Raw genomic sequence first — 19,475 nt, forward strand, 5'->3', positions numbered from 1 at the left:
AGAATATTTTATGATGCACAGCACAGTGTCTTTGGTACAGCTGAGGGTTTTATTGCATAAAGTGATGCTTTTAATGTTGAAGGACTTCACATATTTAGCCACATACGGATGTGGCGCATGATTACTTTTCCAACTATATTGCAATATTAACTAACTGACCCGGCAAACTTCGTATTACCTAACAGACTTTGAAATTCTAATGACTAACCGCACTTTATTGGATAAGTACATTAAAAACAATACCGTCCTTTTTGGGTAGGTAGTCGGATAAAAAGAAGTCTATATGTTAATCCAGTGTCAGCAACCTCCATACCATATTTTATCAATATCTGTCTAGCCGTTTTTGTGTTATAATAAATGGTGTAACTAAACCGACTTTGCGTTATTTATAATATATGGATAGATATACCTCGTGGACCCTGTAACAGGACCAAAAAATTAAAACACAGGTTCTGCTACTCAAATGGAACTACTTTAGTTCTGCAACTTTCCAAAGTTAAGTAATTTTGTCATTATGTTTATTCCTAACAAAATTAAATGGTATTTGCAATGTACGGCATCCAATAGCTTAAATGACATCGCCTGACACGTAACAAAATGACGGATTTCGCAATACATTGCTTGTCCAATTAAACTTTAAACTATAATAAAAATCATAATAAGTATTTACAAGTTATTTTCAAAAGTTGTAGAACTAAATTAGCTCAAGATGAAGAGTTGAAGCTGTGATTTTATTTTGCTCATGTTACAAAGCCCGCCTTGTATTGGCTCTGTGCACGACATCAGTGCCACCTAGCGTCCGAAACTTTTTTGGCTCTGATGCTCTGACGTTTTGAAATTTCATCGCGACATTGTGACAAAAATCAAACCTATAACGTATTAATTTATAATACAAAATTACTTTGATACCGTGATTTGGGTGGAAAAAAGGTTGAGAATTAATTTTTGGTCAATAAAATTAAATGAGGTAAGTAAAATTTATTCAAAAAGTGTGTTTGATTTTCGTTATGTCAGGGTTTGCTTACTTCATGTTTAGTTGTACTTTTACTGTAAAACGAAAAGATAAATCTATCTTATTGGTTTCTTTGAATAATAGTAAAATTATATAATTATTCTTATATCGCTAGTAATAAATTAAATGTCGTTTTCAGATCAAAATGAGTATCATTTTGATGACCGGTTTTGTGAGTATCACTCAATATAAAATTTTAACCACAAACCGTTTCAAGGACATGTCCAATGTCCATGATGTAGAGGAATTAAGAACAAAACAGGGACAGTGTTCAATAATTCAAGCTCGCATCATAACACAAACATCTATTACTAAAATTAGGTAGTTAAAGTCTATACAAATTGCTTTGTTAATGACAGATGACAGAGCTAGAACTATTTCTACTTTTAGCCACCATGAGCGCTGCGATAGATTTCATCACCCCCCCCCCCCTAGTACTTCGCACCCTCCCAATAGGTGATAAACTAAATCAGAATCCACATTGTTAATGCGTTGGGAATATACTATACTTATTCCTTTCTGTCAAATGTTGAAAGATGAGAGTGGAAGGAGGAGGTGAATGTAAGGTTTCTTACCTAACTCAGCCACACTTAAACAAGTTTAGTGCTAGTTTACAATTACGACCGGAATAGGTTTAAGCTGCGGGTCCATGGTGGATGCAGGCCGCTTCTATAACCGAAGCAACTGGAGGTCTACGGGGATGCCTAGTCCAACAGTAAACTTCCTAAGGCTTATATGATGATGATGATTTTAATAAATTAATTAATATCACGGGACACGTGACACCAATTGAATTTGTTCCAAAGTAAGCAAGCAAAGCTTATGTTATCTTATGAGTGTTGTTTAGGCACGTACTTAATAATTTGTTTCTTGTTGCTTATTAAAGTAAAGAGATAACAATAACTAATGCATAATTGCAGAAAAGCCGTGCGAGCGGCGCTGGTGCTGCTGCCGCTGTTGGGAATCACTAACGCCATCAACATGACGGCGGCTCCGCTGGACGGCAGCGTGTGGCGTTTCGGCCTGTGGTGCTACGGCACGCACTTCCTGCGCTCCTTCCAGGGGTTCTTCATCGCGTTGGTCTATTGCTTTTTGAATGGAGAGGTAAATTTCAATTTCTATGGCAGGTGGAAAGAATATAAATCAGTTAAGTGCGAGTCGAACTCGTGCAACAAGGGAACCGTACAAATTTGTAGGAATCTATGAATACCCAGACTTAGCAGAGCCCTGCTCCTTAGCAAAATGCATCTTACAATGGAAACGAGACAAAAGCACAAAATTTGAAAAAAAAAACTATAATTAAGTATACAAAATTATATAAATACCTATAGCCTTCCAATATTTTTGACTGTAATGTGTAGGTACTTTTTCAAAATTCAAAATTCAAGGCCCCATATAGTTTCGGAGATAAGGGGGAAAGGTCAATTTTTGCATTTATTCCTTAAATAACTCAGGTACTTAAAAAATATTTATCTTAAAATTATAAAAAGTTGTCTCCCCCTCCTCATCCCCGAAAAAAAAGGCTCCATGTTTAAAATTAATTTATTCACATTAAGTACACATTCTTCTCTGGGTCACCGACAACAAATTTAAATTCAATCGGTCTAGTAATTTCGGAGCAAATCAGTTATAAGTTATGACCAATAGATTGACAGACACATGGGTTATGGTTATCCTACGAAGGGTTCCATTTGTTCCTTTTAAGGTACGGAACCCTAAAAATAAACGTGAAGGTAATGTCTTTACCAGAAACACTCAAGCCTCAAAGCCCTCAAGCCTGCTAATAATATAAATAAATGCGAAAGTTTGTGAGTGAATCCTTGACTGGAAACAGCTGAAAAAATTTCAATGAAATTTGGTATGCAGATAGCTTATCTCTTGAATGACTAATAAGCTACTATTCATCCTGATATTCGTGCGTGATCTGCATTTATGCTTTTAAAATCATAAAATAATATTATCCTACGAGTAATACGTATGTCTAGAGTTTTTTTTTTACTGTTTTTATGCTACGTAAGTACGGTCGAACAAATTGAATCATGCATGACCCAGGGTGGAACCTTTTAATAATCAATTTCACTATAATTTCTTTGACAAAAGTATGAGATGTCAACATGACATTAGTAGCACAAAGGTTCTACCCTGGGTCATGATTCAATTTGTTCGACTGTACGTACTTAAATGAAGACTGTGATTTTTAGGATTCCCACAGATTTTTAGTAAAATCTCAGAATTTTAATTCAACTGCTCGACGTACCTACCATTTGGCTCACGCGAACGAAGCCGCGAGTAAAAATAAACTTAGGTATCGATAAATGTTACAGTGCTCTACAGGGATATTGAGGTTAGGTATCTTCCAATTATTAAAGTAAATGCATTTGTTAAGGGAAAATATATTGGAATAAAGACAAATCAACAATTTTAGAATAACAAGTCATAGCAACCGTACACAGATATCAAACACAGACTTCTATAAAGTCACTAGAAGACTCGTTTACTGGAAGTACTTTAACATTTCCTTGCCTTTTTCAAGCCAAACTGTTCACAAAGCTTAATCAATTTTGGCTTGTACAGAGGCTTCGTGAATATATCAGCCAATTGTTCTGCTGTCGGTACTTGTTCAATGACTATATCATTTTCAGATATACACTGTCTGACATAGAAGTGTTTTATTTTTATATGCTTAGTCTTTCGATGCTGTACCGATGGAGGGTTGTATGCCAGTTTAATTGCTGATTCATTATCAATTCGCAAAGTAGGCGTGTCAATATTTACTTTTAGATCTTGTAACAACCTTTTCAGCCAAATAATCTCTCGACTTGCTTCACTGGCCGCTACTATCTCCGCTTCGGTAGACGACAGTGCAACCGTGGTTTGCTTGGAGCTTCGCCAGGATATGGCCGATCCAGCATACAGGCATAACACTCCGCTCGTAGAGCATCCGCTTGTATCGTCACCACCGTGATCTGCATCACTGTAGCATACAAGACGACTTTCGCCTTTTTTATACTCGAGTCCTGTATCGACAGTTCCTCTTAAGTATCTAAAGATTCTCTTTACTTGTTGAATATTATTTTTGGTAGGGTTACCTAGGCTTCTTGATACCACCCCAACTGCATATGCTATATCTGGTCTCGTTGCAACCATAAGATAAGCTAGAGATCCAACAGCTTGTCGGTATGGAAAATTTGACTGTTGATCAGGACATTCTTCTTTCTCCATTTCCTTTTCGCATTTTATAATGGGTGTCCCAACAGCTTTGCAGTTACTCATCCCGAACTTGTCTAGCAATTTTTGAGTGTAAGCAGCTTGATGAACCTTAATACATTCATTGTTTTGTTCTATTTCGAGCCCAAGGAAGTAAGACGGAACTCTTGTCGTTATTTTAAACCGACCTTTCAATTCATTTTGGATGAAATCATCTGCCTCTTTCTCATCTGATGCAGCCAACAGACCGTCATCAACATAGAGCCCAATTAGTATCTTATTTTGTCCACATTCTCGGACATAGACACAGGGATCAGCTTCACTCTGGATAAAACCAGATTCTATAAGAAAATCATGAATGCACTCATTCCAGCATTTAGGTGCCTGTTTAAGTCCATATAGGCTTCTTTTCAGCTTGCATACTCGGCCAGTTCTGTCATCAAAGCCGTCTGGTTGTCGCATATAAATTTCTTCTTTGACGGTACCGTATAGAAAAGCTGTAGAAACGTCAAACTCTCTAAGCGCTAATCCTTCATTTGCAGCAATGCTTAACAGAAGTCTTATTGTACTCATTTTCGCAACTGGACTAAATGTCTGGTCATAGTCAATACCTTTCTTTTGATTGTAGCCAACAGCAACTAAACGTGCTTTGTACTTGTCGACTGTACCATCAGGATTTCTTTTAATTTTAAATATCCATTTGCAAGGTAGTGCTTTCCGATTCTTAGGCAGGTTAGTTAATTCCCACGTCTGATTTTCTTTAAGGGATTGTATTTCTTTATCCATCGCTTCGATCCATTTATCTTTTTCAGGATTGTGTAAAACTTCTCGATATGAAGATGGTTCAGGAATGGATATAGCCTCGTTAATGAACTGCTCGAAACTAAATCTTTGTGGAGGTTTAATCCGGCTTCGATCACGTAGTTGACGCTCGCCATGCACTGGCAAGTCGGCGTTTTGTCGTGTCATAACATTGGGATCTATATTATTTTCAACTGTTTCATCTTCTTCAAATGACTCATACTCTTCAACACTATCGTTTGTCTCTGATTGTGCTTGTGGATGATGTTCTTCATAAAAAGTTGGAGAACTCGTTGAAGGAACAGGTAGCTCGTAGATATTTGTATCAGGTTCAGGTATTTTTGAAGTTGTATCAGTCTTCTTCTTGTCTAGCAAAGATATCTCATCAACAACAATATCTCGTGATCTGATCAATTTGAGATTCTTCACATCAAATACTCGATATCCTTCATCACCATCATATCCGATAAGTATCCCTCTTTCAGCCTTCCTGTCTAACTTACTTGATCTCTTTTCTTTTGGAACATGCACGTAGCAATGACTACCAATAATTTTTAAATGATTTATTCTTGGCTTCTTACCGTACCAAAGTTCGTGCGGTGACTTTCCTTCTATTGGAGTAGGTCCCGTTCTATTCAGTATGTAGACTGAAGCTTTGGATATCTCAGCCCATAAACCTTTCGGTATCTCATCATGAGCATGCATTAGTGCTCTTGTCATTTCTACAACCGTACGATTTTCGCGTTCAGAAGAACCGTTCTGTTGAGGTGTATAAGGCATCGTAAATCTTTGTCTTACCCCGAATTGTCTCAAAGTATTTCGTACTTGTTCGTTGTCGAACTCTCCTCCATTATCGGTGAGTAACTCCTGTACGACGTTTCCGCAAGTTTTAGCTTCAGCAAGAAAGTCTTTCAAGCATGCGTGAACTTCAGACTTGTGTCTCAGAAAGTAGATCCATCGATATTTTGAGTAGTTGTCTTTAAACAGAACGTAGTATCTACACTTTGAAATCGAGTATGGGAATGGTCCACATACGTCTGCGCTAATTTGTTCTCCAGATTTTGTAGCTCTTGGTCTCTCTCCGAACTTTTGCCTATGTGTCTTGCCAAAGACGCAGCCTTCACAGATATCTGTGGAACTTGAGTCTAGACTCACTCCTAGTTCTCTTTGTATCAGTTTTGCTACATGTCTCTTATTCTGGTGTCCTAGGCGTTCATGGTAGAGTTGAAGATTTTGTGACGTTGTCAATTGGTTAATCTCAAGTTCTGGCATAAGTGTTTTGACATTAAGTTTGTATAAACCGCCATGCTTTTCACGATTTCCGATTAAAACAACTTTGCCATCAATACTTATGTTGCATGACTGAGCATTTGACTGAAAGATGCTGTTCTTTAGCGTATCTTGCGCGGCTAGCACAGAAAATAAATTTCTCTTAATGCTTGGAACGTACCATACGTCTTTTAAGGTTATTAACTCCTTGTGACCTTTTATGTCAGCTTCAATTTGAATAGAGCCTTTTCCTATGCATTCGATCACCTCTCCGTTCGCCGTCAATACATTACGCGATTCTCCGAAGTTTTCAAAAGATTGGAATATGTCTCTTCTATTTGTAAAGTGACTGGTCGCACCGTTATCGACATACCAAGTGTCTTTATCAGTGGTTTGATTGTCGCATGCTAAAGCCAGGCCTGTCAACATCGCAATATTCGCAGCTTGCTTGGGAGGCTTAGGAGGTCTGCCATCCGCAATCCACTTCTGACATGATGTGACCTTGTGGAATCCTTCTCTACAATAATTGCATTTCCTTTTCTTAAATTTATCCTTACTTTTTCCTTTAGATCTCAGTACTAATGCTTCTTCGATGTTGTCCTTACATCCACTCGTTAAAGCTCTTTCGTGCGCACACAACTGAGTCGTCAAATTTTCGATATTTCGATCACTCTTATTCATCAATAACCAGCTAGACTTAAAGTTAAAATATTTATCTGGAAGGGTATCCAAGATTTTGCAAATTAAAAGCATTTTCGGGAGTTCATTTCCATCAATTTCCTTGTTTAAGTCGTACCATATGTTTTTAAGTGTCGAGATGTGACTTGCCATATCATTATCTTCAAGTTGAAAGCGGAAAAACCTCATGCAAAGTTCATAGCTTCGATCTTCCTTTGCCCCATCATAAAGACGATGTAGCTCTGTCCACATATCTTTCGACGTTCCACATCGAATTACCTTGTTTAAGGTTTCTTCGGTCATGTTGGTCGTAAGGATAAGCAATGCATGACTGTCGAGACTTTGGTACTTGTCCGAATCAGTCTTATATTTTAACAATTCCTCAGATGACGCCTTCGCCGCAGGCGGATCAGGCTTTGTCGCTATACCTTGGATTATATCTAGCGTACCTGGTATGCTCCGCAATAGCAACGAAACTTTGTATTTCCAGGTTTGCCAGTTGGTACTACCTTCGAGTCGTCCAATCTCGAATTTAATGTTTGAACCCATTTTCGTTCGATTTGATTGTTCCGCACTCTTTGAAAAAATAGACCGTTATCCGGTTTAAGCTTCAAATCTTATTTTTGCGCTCTGCTACCATCCATACTAATATTATAAATGTGAAAGTAACTCTGTCTGTCTGTCTGTCTGTCTGTTACGCTTTCACGCCTAAACCGCTGAACCGATTTTGATGACATTTGGTACAGAGATAGAATAGACCCTGGGAAAGAACATAGGCTATTTTTTATCGCGAAAAAGAGGCTTTCAGGGGTTGAAATAGGGGATGAAAGTTTATATGGTGGAAGTTCGTAGCTATCGAAGATAAAACCATGAAACTTGGCATTTAGGCACTTAATCCATACTAATATTATAAATGTGAAAGTAACTCTGTCTGTCTGTCTGTCTGTTACGCTTTCACGCCTAAACCGCTGAACCGATTTTGATGAAATTTGGTACAGAGATAGAATAGACCCTGGGAAAGAACATAGGCTATTTTTTATCGCGAAAAAGAGGCTTTCAGGGGTTGAAATAGGGGATGAAAGTTTATATGGTGGAAGTTCGTAGCTATCGAAGATAAAACCATGAAACTTGGCATTTAGGCACTTAATAAGAAATAATTCTATATTTGTTTGAGCTTTTTTAAAAAATCGACCTGTGAGGGGATGAAATAGGGGATGAAAGTTTATACGCAAGGTCGTCATTATTGAAGATAAATCGATGAATCTTTATTAAACTTGCCATTTCGGCACGTGAAAAGAGATAAATAGATATTTCTTCGCACGTTTTTTTAAATTCTTCCTGTGAGGGGGTGAAATAGGGGATGAAATTTTATATGGAAGATCGTCATTGTCGAAGATAAATCGATGGTTCTTTATGAAACTTGGTATTTGGGCACGTGGTAAGAGATAAATACATATTTGTTCGCGCGTTTTTAAAAATTCTTCCTGTGAGGGGTGAAATAGGGAATGAAACTTTATATGGAAGATCGTCATTGTCGAAGATAAATCGATGGTTCTTTATGAAACTTGGTATTGGGCTACTTATAAGAAATAAATAGATATTTGTTTAAGGATGTTAGCAGAGGGGATGGTGCAGTGTTAGCAGAGCCTTTTAAGCTCATAAGCAAAATGTACGCAATGTAGGGTCATTTTAGATGGCTTATTCACATAGACAGTCAGACATGAAAAATTATGATTTTCAGATTTTTCTTATTTATTGTACCTTTATGCAAAATTCCAAGTTTCTAACACAGCCGGAAGTACCTACCCTATAACTTTTTCTGTTGAGGCAATTTGTATGGAAACACCTTTTTAACGACTGTAGCTTTTGATTGCCTTGACTTAGAGGTGTGATTTTTTCACAGCTTTCGGGACTATTGACCTGAGTTTAGGGTTTTAATTTCAACTCTATATATACCTTACTCCGCGCGTTTACGAGATAAAGGGTCTTGACAGACAGACGGACGGAAGGACAGCAAAGTAATCCTACAAGGGTTCCATTTTTTCCTTTTAAGGTACGGAACCCTAAAAAACATCTGATCTGGCGCTTTTCAAATTTCGACCTATTTACTTGCAAATATGGGGATGAAAGTTCTTAAGGAATTCCAAAAAAGTTACTACGTATAAGTATATTTATCGGAAATATGTGTAGCTATGCTTAGTAAAATGCCTTGACTTACAATAAAGGACGTAAGGTGTCAATAGTTCACTATGAAGAATTAGTCCTTTTGTGTTGGCAGGCTACATGTCGTATTGCTAAAATATGGCTACCCGCAAAATATTTATGTTTTACCAAAGAACATCGGATGGATGGATGTATGGAAGAACAATAAAAATAGTTATGTTTGTAGCAATGTACTAAAATAGGTATTTTTGGTAAACCGTAGAAGTTTCTATGTACTATTATTGGCAGAATAGGTATCCTATATAAATTAAATACTTCCCAAAATTACTATTTCAAGCGGACGAAGTCGCGGGCAGAAGCTAGTATTAAAGTAAATGCATTTGTTAAGGGAAAATATATTGGAATAAAGACAAATCAACAATTTTAGAATAACAAGTCATAGCAACCGTACACAGATATCAAACACAGACTTCTATAAAGTCACTAGAAGACTCGTTTACTGGAAGTACTTTAACACCAATAGGTATGTATCGAAAGAATCACTCAATAAACAATATCAATAGGTCAGCTCATTGCTAAATCCGTCATTTTCTTACGTGACAGGCGATGTCATTTAGGCTATATGGATGCTACATTGAAAATAGCATTTAATTTGTTTGGAATAAACATAATGATAAAATTACTTAATTTTTGAAAGTTGCATAATTAAAGTAGTTCCATTTGAGTAGCAGAACCTGGGGTTAAATTTTTTGCTCCTGTTACAGGGCCCACCCGGTATAAGTAGCAAATTTATTTAATTTATAACATTATTTTTCTTTCCTATATTTATTCTTGGCCAAAGATCATTCTGATCAAATATCTGCGAATTAAGTGTGCGTCAAAATATTCAAAATACTTACCATGGAATGCAGACAAAAAGACGCACGGACAGAAAATCTAAAAACAGTTGAAACGTGTTCTGTTATCCATTCTAAGGATATGTAAGTACCTAATTAAACATTTTTAAGGCGCTATTGAAAACAAATCAAACACTAAAGAGCGTGGCCTGGATGTGGAAGAAGGCATTGATCGCCGCAAGCCTGCGACTGCACAAAGTTATAAACACTGCGACCACACGGTCGGAAATGCGCTGCGCGTTCTATTGAGCCCGCGTCTTGAAGTATTGACATAAGCACCAAAACGCTTTTAATTAATTTAAAAAAAACGGCCCAGAGCGTGTCGGACGCGCCCAAGATTCCGTAAACATTACGAAAAAATTAAGTAATATTACAATACAATACAATACAAATATTCTTTATTGATCACTAAAAGCAGTACAGAGACATTACAAAAATAGAAAAATATAATATAGAATATTTTTTAAGGATCTCGTATTGTTTACGGAATCTTCCAAGTTTAGGTATATTTTATACCCTTAGGCTGCTATTTACTTTTAAACTACTAATAATTCTCAATTAATCTTAGTCGTTATAAATTTCCTTGTAAATTTGATATACTTACTACCATCTTGAATTTTTTAATAGTTTCCCACCCTACAGTTTAGATTTTAGAGGGTGCGGGGGGCGCTCGATTTAATGAAAATGTGCATTTTAAAGTTGACTATTTTGCAAACCCAACGATACCCCACACTAATAGAGTTAGTCGAGAAAAAATAAATCACCCCTACTTTATGTCTATGGCAGGTACCCTAATTTTTTTTTATTTGACCTCTTTGTCGGCGTGACTGATACGTATTCATGCCCAATTAGAGCTTTCTAGTACTAACGGTCTCTGAGCTCAGCCGCGGACGGACAGACAGACAGTCAGACAGACGGATAGACAGGCAGACAGACGGACAGACATGGCGAAACTATAAGGGTTCCTAGTTGACTACGGAACCCTAACTAGTTACTGCGGAACCCTAAAAATGATCATATTTAAAAAAAAAGTTACAACAAAAAATTTAACCGACTAGGTACAAAAAACCATGAACATAATTATCTACCAGTCTGAAGTCGGTCGGTGCTTCAGCACGAGCCAGCAGGAGTGGACCTATAGTCATCTACCTCGGCTACGCTTACGGGCTTCAATCACTCCTGCTGGCTCGTGCTGAGGCACCGACCGACTTCAGACTGGTAGAAAATTATTTTTATGGTTTTTGTAGTCGGTTAAATTTTTTGTTATAATTTTTTTTTCATGCTTTTTAGTGTAAATAATCTAAGATACAATAGTTTAATATCAACTGCTCGTCACCTTTTACGAAAGATTGCTTTTTCTGATCCAGAGTCGTTCATTCAAACGACCGAATGTCCAAGTGGTTAGAGAACCTGACTACGAAGCTTGAAGTCCTGGGTCCGATTCCCGGCTTGGGCAGATATTTGTATGAATAATACGAATGTTTGTTCTCGGTTCTTGGGTGTTTAAGATGTATTTAAGTATGTATTTATGTTTATAAGTATGTTTATCCCTTGCCTAGTATCCATAGTACAAGTTTGCTTAGTTTGGGACTAGGTCAATTGGTGTCAAGTGTCCCATTATATTTATTTATTTTATTTATTATTGAGGAGTCCTGGTACTTCACCACCCGTTTTACCGTATGCATTACGAGGAGCATACATTGCTTAGCAACTGTGTCAGAGTAATTAAAATTTAACCCGTGAAATACTTGTTATCGAGTAGTAACACCGATGGTCAACTGTGGTCTTCATCATCAGTTCCACTTCACCAAATATGGTATATCCAAATATATCCAATTTACTATAGGTGTCCCTACAACATTTGAAGAGTTCCGTTGATTTCCTTAAAATCCAATCATTAGATCCCGATTACGTACTTATGGGACCTAATTGAAGACATGCCTTGACGAAAGCAAAAAAATATTTTCAAATCGGTTCATAAATGACGAAGTTCTGAGGTAACAAACATAAAAAAAATACAACCGAATTGATAACATCCTCCTTTTTTGAAGCCGGTTAAAAAAGCTTTTGCAAAGCTTGTTCGGAAAACATATTAAATGAAACAAACAACAAAACCGATTTTTTAACTGTTGTATTTAGATACTTGATCAATAATTTAAATTGCTACGAAACCCATTGGTCGGATAAATGTCCTGAATCCGACGAGAGCTTAAGCGAATAAACTTCAACTTTTTTAGTTAAATATACCAACATAAAACAGTTAACTTAAATTCCCATACAGATCGGTAAAGAAAAGAACAACTTCAAAGAATCAAATAAATTGTAAAGCTAAAAACATAACCCTCCTTCGGGCAGTCGGGTAAAAATAGAATCAAACTTCGACAATTTATGGATATTTGTAACAGTGATTACACAGAATTTAATATTTTCCGTCATTGTAAACATTGACCTTCGCACGTCTTTTGTCCGTCCGACCCTCGCCTGATTCCATTTTGTTTGAAATAAGGCTGGCTCCTCAAACCTCTCGAGGATCCCTAACGAGTGCTCGCAGGTACCAGTGAGGGCCATTGTAGAAAACTTGGTGTCGCCTTCACTTATCTATTCAAGAAAGCGTGCATGGCATTCTTTTGTAGGCTAAATTTGAATATGGCAAGACGTTGCAGCAGCTCTAACTCATCATCACATCTGAACGCTTGCAACAAAAATGGCCCGCAGAGTTTGTAGTTAACATTATCCAAAGCCGAAAACCTTGCGATTTTTCAATTTTCAAAAATTAAGGTTTGTGACACCTTTCGTGTTTTTACCGATTTTTAATCGACATGAAAAAAAGGAGGAGGTTTGAATTCGTTTTTTAGGGTTCCGTACCCAAAGAGTGCCAACGGGACCCTATTACTCCGTCCGTCTGTCACAGGGCTCTATCTCTGAAGCCATAAAAGTTAGACACTTGAAATTTTCACAGATTATGTATTACTGTGTATGTATGTGTGTGTGTATTATGTAACAACAAATACTAAAAATAAAATAAAGTTAAAAATTAAAGGGGGTCGTCATACAAGAAACGTGTTTTTGGCAGCGTTTTTGGTTGCTAGGCGTTATTAGCAGTTACTAAGGCGACCGTGACGCCTAGCAACGGCTAGCTGTGTCGTTTGAGTATTTACTATTAAGTTTGCGATTTTAATGATATTTTATAAAAGCTTCGATTATATAATATAGTGACTGTCTGATTGTGTACTTTATTAATTTTTGTGCAAAATTAATGAAGCAATTTATGAACCACAAACCTCAATTAATAAGTTAACTTTGGTAAAGAGCTCGCCAAATCCGCACCGTAGTAATCACTATGCTTACCTATTGTTTTTTACACTAAAAAATAATTTAACACTATTTACTAAGTTTATAATACAGTTTAAAATTTATTCACACTAGTCGAGCTTCTTATTATTAAATTACAGAACATACGAAGTCCGCCGAATTTCCCGCGAATGAACCGCGCTGACAGCCATTTTGTTTTGAGCCACGCGCGGCGCGGGCAATGGTTTCAGAAGCAAACAGCCAGATCCAAAGAGGATGAGAATTCAAATTGTTTTTTATTCAAAATTCTTGCACAAGTGCATACATTTCGACGATGCTATTAAAAGCTTTTCTTTAGGTTGCCCTGTTTGTTTCTTTATTTAAATTGTTTGTTTGGGTCAAATATTGAAAGCTAAATTTGACCCCCTTTCCAGCGGTCCGATCGACTTGAAATTTGGTATACTATGTAAATTCGGTGACAATACAATAATCTGGTAGTGACATCTTGATAGTCCTGCCAGGATCGTCTCTGCAGGAGGGAACTCCTCAATAGTTAATAGTACCTACCGACTTGAAATTTGATACAGTTATGTAGTTTAGATGGCAATGCAAGTAAAGTCAACAAAAAGTACATTCAGCAAAAAAAGCTTGTAGTAAAAATGTAATTTTTAACAAAAACGTATTACAAGCATTATATTTATTTGCAGTATAATGTAACTATGTTTTCTTGGGTGGAATCTTTCAACTGAAATTGGAAGGATGGATTGGATGTCTTCAACCGATTGAGCTGAAATTTAACACGCATGTATATAAATTCGATAACAATGCAATATTATTATGACATGGAGTTGATCTGATGATAAAGCTAGCGGGTGACCATAGGAACTCTGTAATAAACGACACGACCGCATCGAGTTTGGACTCGTTTGATTAGCCTTAACGGGTATTTTGGCAACCAGGGGCATAAAGTACAGTCAGCAAAAAAAAACTTATATTAGAAGAATTAAAAAAAATACTGAACTGTTTACGGAACCCTTCATGTGCGAGTCCGACTCGCACTTGACCAATTTTTCTCATTCGTATGGGAATCTTTCTATACTGAGTATTTTAGAAACATAGTACCTACCTATCACGTATACACGAGTCCTATCCACGTCCACGTACGCAAGAGTTAAAGCTGCGTAGCGTTTTAAAATGAATTTGAATCTTTTTATATTGCATTTGCAAAGAAATTGTCCCTTACTTCGTTTAAATGTATGAGATGGCTTAATGCAAATATTGCTATTCAAATAGAATTGCGTATTCAGCATATTAAAACAAACCCGCTATCAATACGTATTGAAAAAAAATGTGATCGTCCCTAACCTAATTTCTGTCGCTCGAAAATCGTTCGAGCTTCGAGTAAAAATACCGGGCTCCGTAGAAGTATCCTGGTAATCTTAATTATAACTACTAGTACTATTACTTATTCTGTGTTATAACAACGAGAACATAAGGAAACGAGGAAGTTTATGAGTGTTCCGTGTGTATGTTTGTTACTCTGTCACGATTAACCGGTTGGATAGATTTGGATGAATTTTCACACACAGGTAAACCGGATTAACACATAGGATAAATATGTGGGAAAGTGCATAGTTGTAGTGGGATAGTGATAAGCGAATATTTTGCAGACGAAATCGCGGACAATAGAGAGATTGTAGAAAAATCGAAAAAAAGAAATGCAGGATGTACCTAGTATTTAAATTAAAAACAAATTCCACTTTTATCAAAAACCGCCCGCGACTTCGTCCGAGTTGAAATTAATGTTACACGTGAAAAACGATAAGGAATTTCCAGTATAAAAGTCGAAAACAGCCTAGTGGATTAGCCGTGAAAACAAATATATGAATGAACGGAGAAATTATATTCCGAGTACCTATTTACCTACGACAGCTTTGCTTGCCTTTTGCTTGCTTCACGTGTTTGCTCCATGGGAGAAATATATGTGCCAAGATTACCGCCACTTTACACATTAAGTACATATTAATTTGATAATCGACTGTGTTCGTTTTAGTTTCCATTAACTTTAAGGGAAGTTGTTTCAGATCAAGTAAACTTTCCCACAGACACTAAGGTAACGGGGCGCCTATTACGGTGGTACTTATACTTGAAACGTTTAGGAAATTAACTAAATGTAAAGAAACTTCAGCTGCCAGATTTGGTACATTCTAGAGTCTGTTCAATATTTATAGGAATGGGCAGAAGGAAAATAGGCTATTTATATTGAACGCTTTTGGAAGTCATTTAATAAATTGTTTTTTTTAGTTTACGGTCTAAACATAATTCTAATTAAAATATCGAAGACGTCAATATTAGTTTCAGTTAACAAATTTAACTAACTGTTGCCCGCGACTCCGTTCACGTAGCATTCGTTTATTGCTATCCCGCGGGAACTATGCAATTTTTCGGGATAAAAACTATTCAATTTCCTTCCCCGGGACTGGCACTATCTGTATACCGAATTGCACCTAAATCGGTTGAGCGGTTAAGACGTTAAGTGCTAGGCAACAAACGAACATACAGACTTACAAACTTTCGCAATAATAATTAATATTAGTGAGATTAACTTTGCTATTTTTCATATCATAATATAAAAACAGTAAAAAAACTTTTCCTATTTTGTTAAAAACAGAAACGTCTTCCTATAAAATACCTAAAGAGGCAGAAGTAAAGAATATTCTGCAAGAAACGGGACTTTTATAATATTGTTAACTCAAGAAATATTCTATACATTATTTATTGTTTTAAATCGCCAGTTTGGATCAAAATATGATGACCTTTAATCATATACGAATAGTTAACTTTTCACAACTAAAGCACTGCACCAAATTTGATAAAATTTGGAATGAAAAAAAAACCCTGAACTTCATAGCAGAAACTACGAGTAGAATATTTTTAAGCAGGGAATGGAGCGGACGAACCCACGAAACACAGTTATTAAATTATGTTTAAATATAAATCGAATCAGTATTATTTGTACTATTACTTATTCTGTGGTATTATGTAGCAAATTACGTATTATTATGGTGTTATTTCATACTTACAAAGTAAACAAACAACACTTTTAAACTGCAGTGTAAAAAAAAAGATGACTTCATCTTATTACTTCTTATCATCATTATTACGACTTCACAGAAAATGTTTAGAACCCCTTCTTCTGTGACCTTCTAGAGTCCAATGTTATCCTGAATGGACTATAGGATTTTAAACATTTTACTTATCTATCATTGTAATACAAACTAGACTAGTTAGTAGTTTAGATAGTTTGATAGGGGGATTTCAATATTTAAAACACCAATTGACGTTGTTTTGTTTACATTTAGTTAAATTCCTATCCAAACCAAGTAAGTATAAGGAAGTTTTCAAATGAGTCCAAAAAATTATAAGGTTATCAAAGCTCCTTAACAAACGAGAATAAATAGTTTTTTCACCTCAGCACCTCAAACAGGCAGGTTTTGCTATGAGAAATCAGTGAGCAAAATCGCATTTTGCTCACTCCGTGAGACAAAGTAACTTTTTAATTTTTTTTTAAAATGCTGAGTACAGTGTTGGGTCTACTCACTGAATTCCAAATATTTTAACCAAAGAGGATTTGAACTTTACTTTGATCTGTCATAATTTCACTTCAACACGAAAAAAGCAAGAGATATGATCAAATGTGTTGATTACGATCTCATATTAAAATTTTGGTATTAAAAATATATACATAAGTATTTATATATTATTATTATTTATTATATTATAATATTTCTTTTTCAATATTGGTTATATTTCAACAAACCAACAGACTTATACAGAATGAAAGAAAAATAAGGGGAAAATACGGAAAATACCGAAATACCGGGATACCGGTTTTCAAAATTTGAATACCGGAATAATACCGGTATCGCCATCAAACCCAATACCGCATAGCCCTCATTACAATATTTTTATATTTTGTAATATGCCATTTTAATAAATGTCTGTTAATTATGAGTATTTTCTTTAATTTCAATTCACTTGAATGTTGGCTATCCAAAGTTTAAGAAAAAATATTTTAAAGAATAAATTCCTTAAAAAGCAGTTTATTGCATTTGAGCATTTAAGGCTGCTTTGTAGTGAATTACTCAGTTAATATAATTTATCTACTGTTTGCTTTAAAAAGTAGTTTGGTGTTATAATTTATTTAAAGGCAGTTACAGGACTTTCACTTCTTTGTAAATAATTACACTAAAAGGATTTATTGTCAAGACACTTTACAAAAAGGCGGCTAACTACAAACACTGCATTTTAAAGAATTACGATTATGCAATTGAAATGCCTTTTAATTTTCAATTATTAATTGTTAGTAATAATTCACTAAAAGGCAGCTTCGGGACTTTAGCTGCCTTTTTGTGAATTATTATAGATACCTATACGTCTATAGTTCCATCTTTTTAATGACCCAAAGATGAGGTTTTTTGCATTATTAAAAAGTATGATCTTAAGAGTCTGAAATTTGTGTCGTACCTACTGAGTACTTTTTCGTTCCATATTCAAAACCTGTCTATTTACCGGAGACCTTTGATCGTTGTCTGGCAATCTTAAGTGACTTTTTAAAGATGTAATGGCGACTGTATGAATCATTTTTCAGAAAAAGTTTTAAATATAATTAAGTAAGTACTATATTTATTTCTTAACAATCGGATTATATTTTAAAGTTTTTGATATTTTTTTGTCTTCTAAATATATGTGGTTTTATTTTAACCTTTAATTTAAATGTTCTCGCTGCTCAGGTGAAAAGTTGTATGTGTCACACGAGAACAAAGTTTTTTTGCATCTCGTATGTTTGAATCCCTCGCTGATCTCAGGATTCTAACCTAGAATCACTCGCTATCGCTCGTGATTCAATTGTAGAATCCTTCGCTTCCTCGGGATTCAAAATCAACACTCGCACCAAAAAACGACTTTGCTCTCTTGATGCACAAATAACTATTATATTTAAGATCGATTATTGAAGTTAGAGCCGTGGTGGCCTAGTGGTTTACCCGTGGCCTGTCAAGCAGAGGATCGTGAGTTCAAACCCCGGCTCGCACCTCTGAGTTTTTCGAAATTCATGTGCGAAATTACCTACATTTGAAATTTACCACGAGCTTAACGGTTTAGAAAAACATCGTGAGGAAACCTGCACAAACCTGAACAAACCTGCGAAGCAATTCAATGGTGTATGTGAAGTTCCCAATCCGCACTGGGCCCGCGAGGGAACTACGGCCCAAGCCCTCTCATTCTGAGAAGAGGCCTGTGCCCAGCAGTGGGACGTATATAGGCTGGGATGATGATGATGATGATGATTGAACTTTCAGTGTCGTAACTTTCTGGGCTCGTTTTAGTTATTATTAATTGGATATAATAATTTTCTCAAACATGCTCGGAAATGTTTGCGTTAATGTCACGAAATGGAGACATGAAGTTTCTCATTTATGGCTCCCTACCACCTCCCTACATAACTTCTTGGCCTAGGCCATGAAGTATGTATGAAAATCCATTATTGTCCGCTGCTCTAACTTTTTAATTTTACTTACTAACATTAAACTGACAAAGGAAAAATTACGAACAGCCAACCACTACTACTCTATAAGCATTTGCGATACTGCGATGCGATGCGATGCGAAGCGATGCGATGCGAAGCGATGCGAAGCGATGCCAAGCGATGTCAAGCGATGCCAAGCGATGCCAAGCGATGCCAAGCGATGCCAAGCGTTGCCAAGCGATGCCAAGCGATGCCAAGCGATGCCAAGCGATGCGATGCGATGCGATGCGATGCGATGCGAAGCGAAGCGATGCGATGCGATGCGAAGCGATGCGATGCGAAGCGATGCGAAGCGATGCGAAGCGATGCGAAGCGATGCGAAGCGATGCGAAGCGATGCGAAGCGATGCGAAGCGATGCGAAGCGATGCGAAATATTTCCTCACATTGTTTGAGAAAAGCACTATACAAGCCTCGGCCAGAACAGGGATTGCTGGACTCGTTTTATCCCCGTCTACCCCGAACTCGTCCATCAATCCCTTACTTCATGGCCTCTGCAGTAATGTACTATTAAAACCAAATTACCCCAGTCTTCTATTACCGTAGTAATGGACAGGCTGTGCTACTATTACC

The 19,475-nt window shown here is 36.5% G+C and overlaps 1 protein-coding gene across 1 annotated transcript in view; it reads left to right on the forward strand.

Moving 5' to 3' along the window:
• The window catches only part of LOC141445485 (PDF receptor-like), a 79,923-nt gene that overhangs the window by 36,503 nt on the left and 23,945 nt on the right, over positions 1 to 19,475 (forward strand). Inside the window, exon 10 of the mRNA XM_074111353.1 lies at positions 1,933 to 2,116. Within this exon, the coding sequence (XP_073967454.1) occupies positions 1,933 to 2,116 (184 nt within the window). The remainder of the gene's footprint in view (positions 1 to 1,932; positions 2,117 to 19,475) is intronic.

The sequence above is a fragment of the Choristoneura fumiferana genome, chromosome Z (assembly GCF_025370935.1).
Source record: "Choristoneura fumiferana chromosome Z, NRCan_CFum_1, whole genome shotgun sequence".
Classification (NCBI taxonomy): Eukaryota; Metazoa; Arthropoda; class Insecta; order Lepidoptera; family Tortricidae; genus Choristoneura; species Choristoneura fumiferana.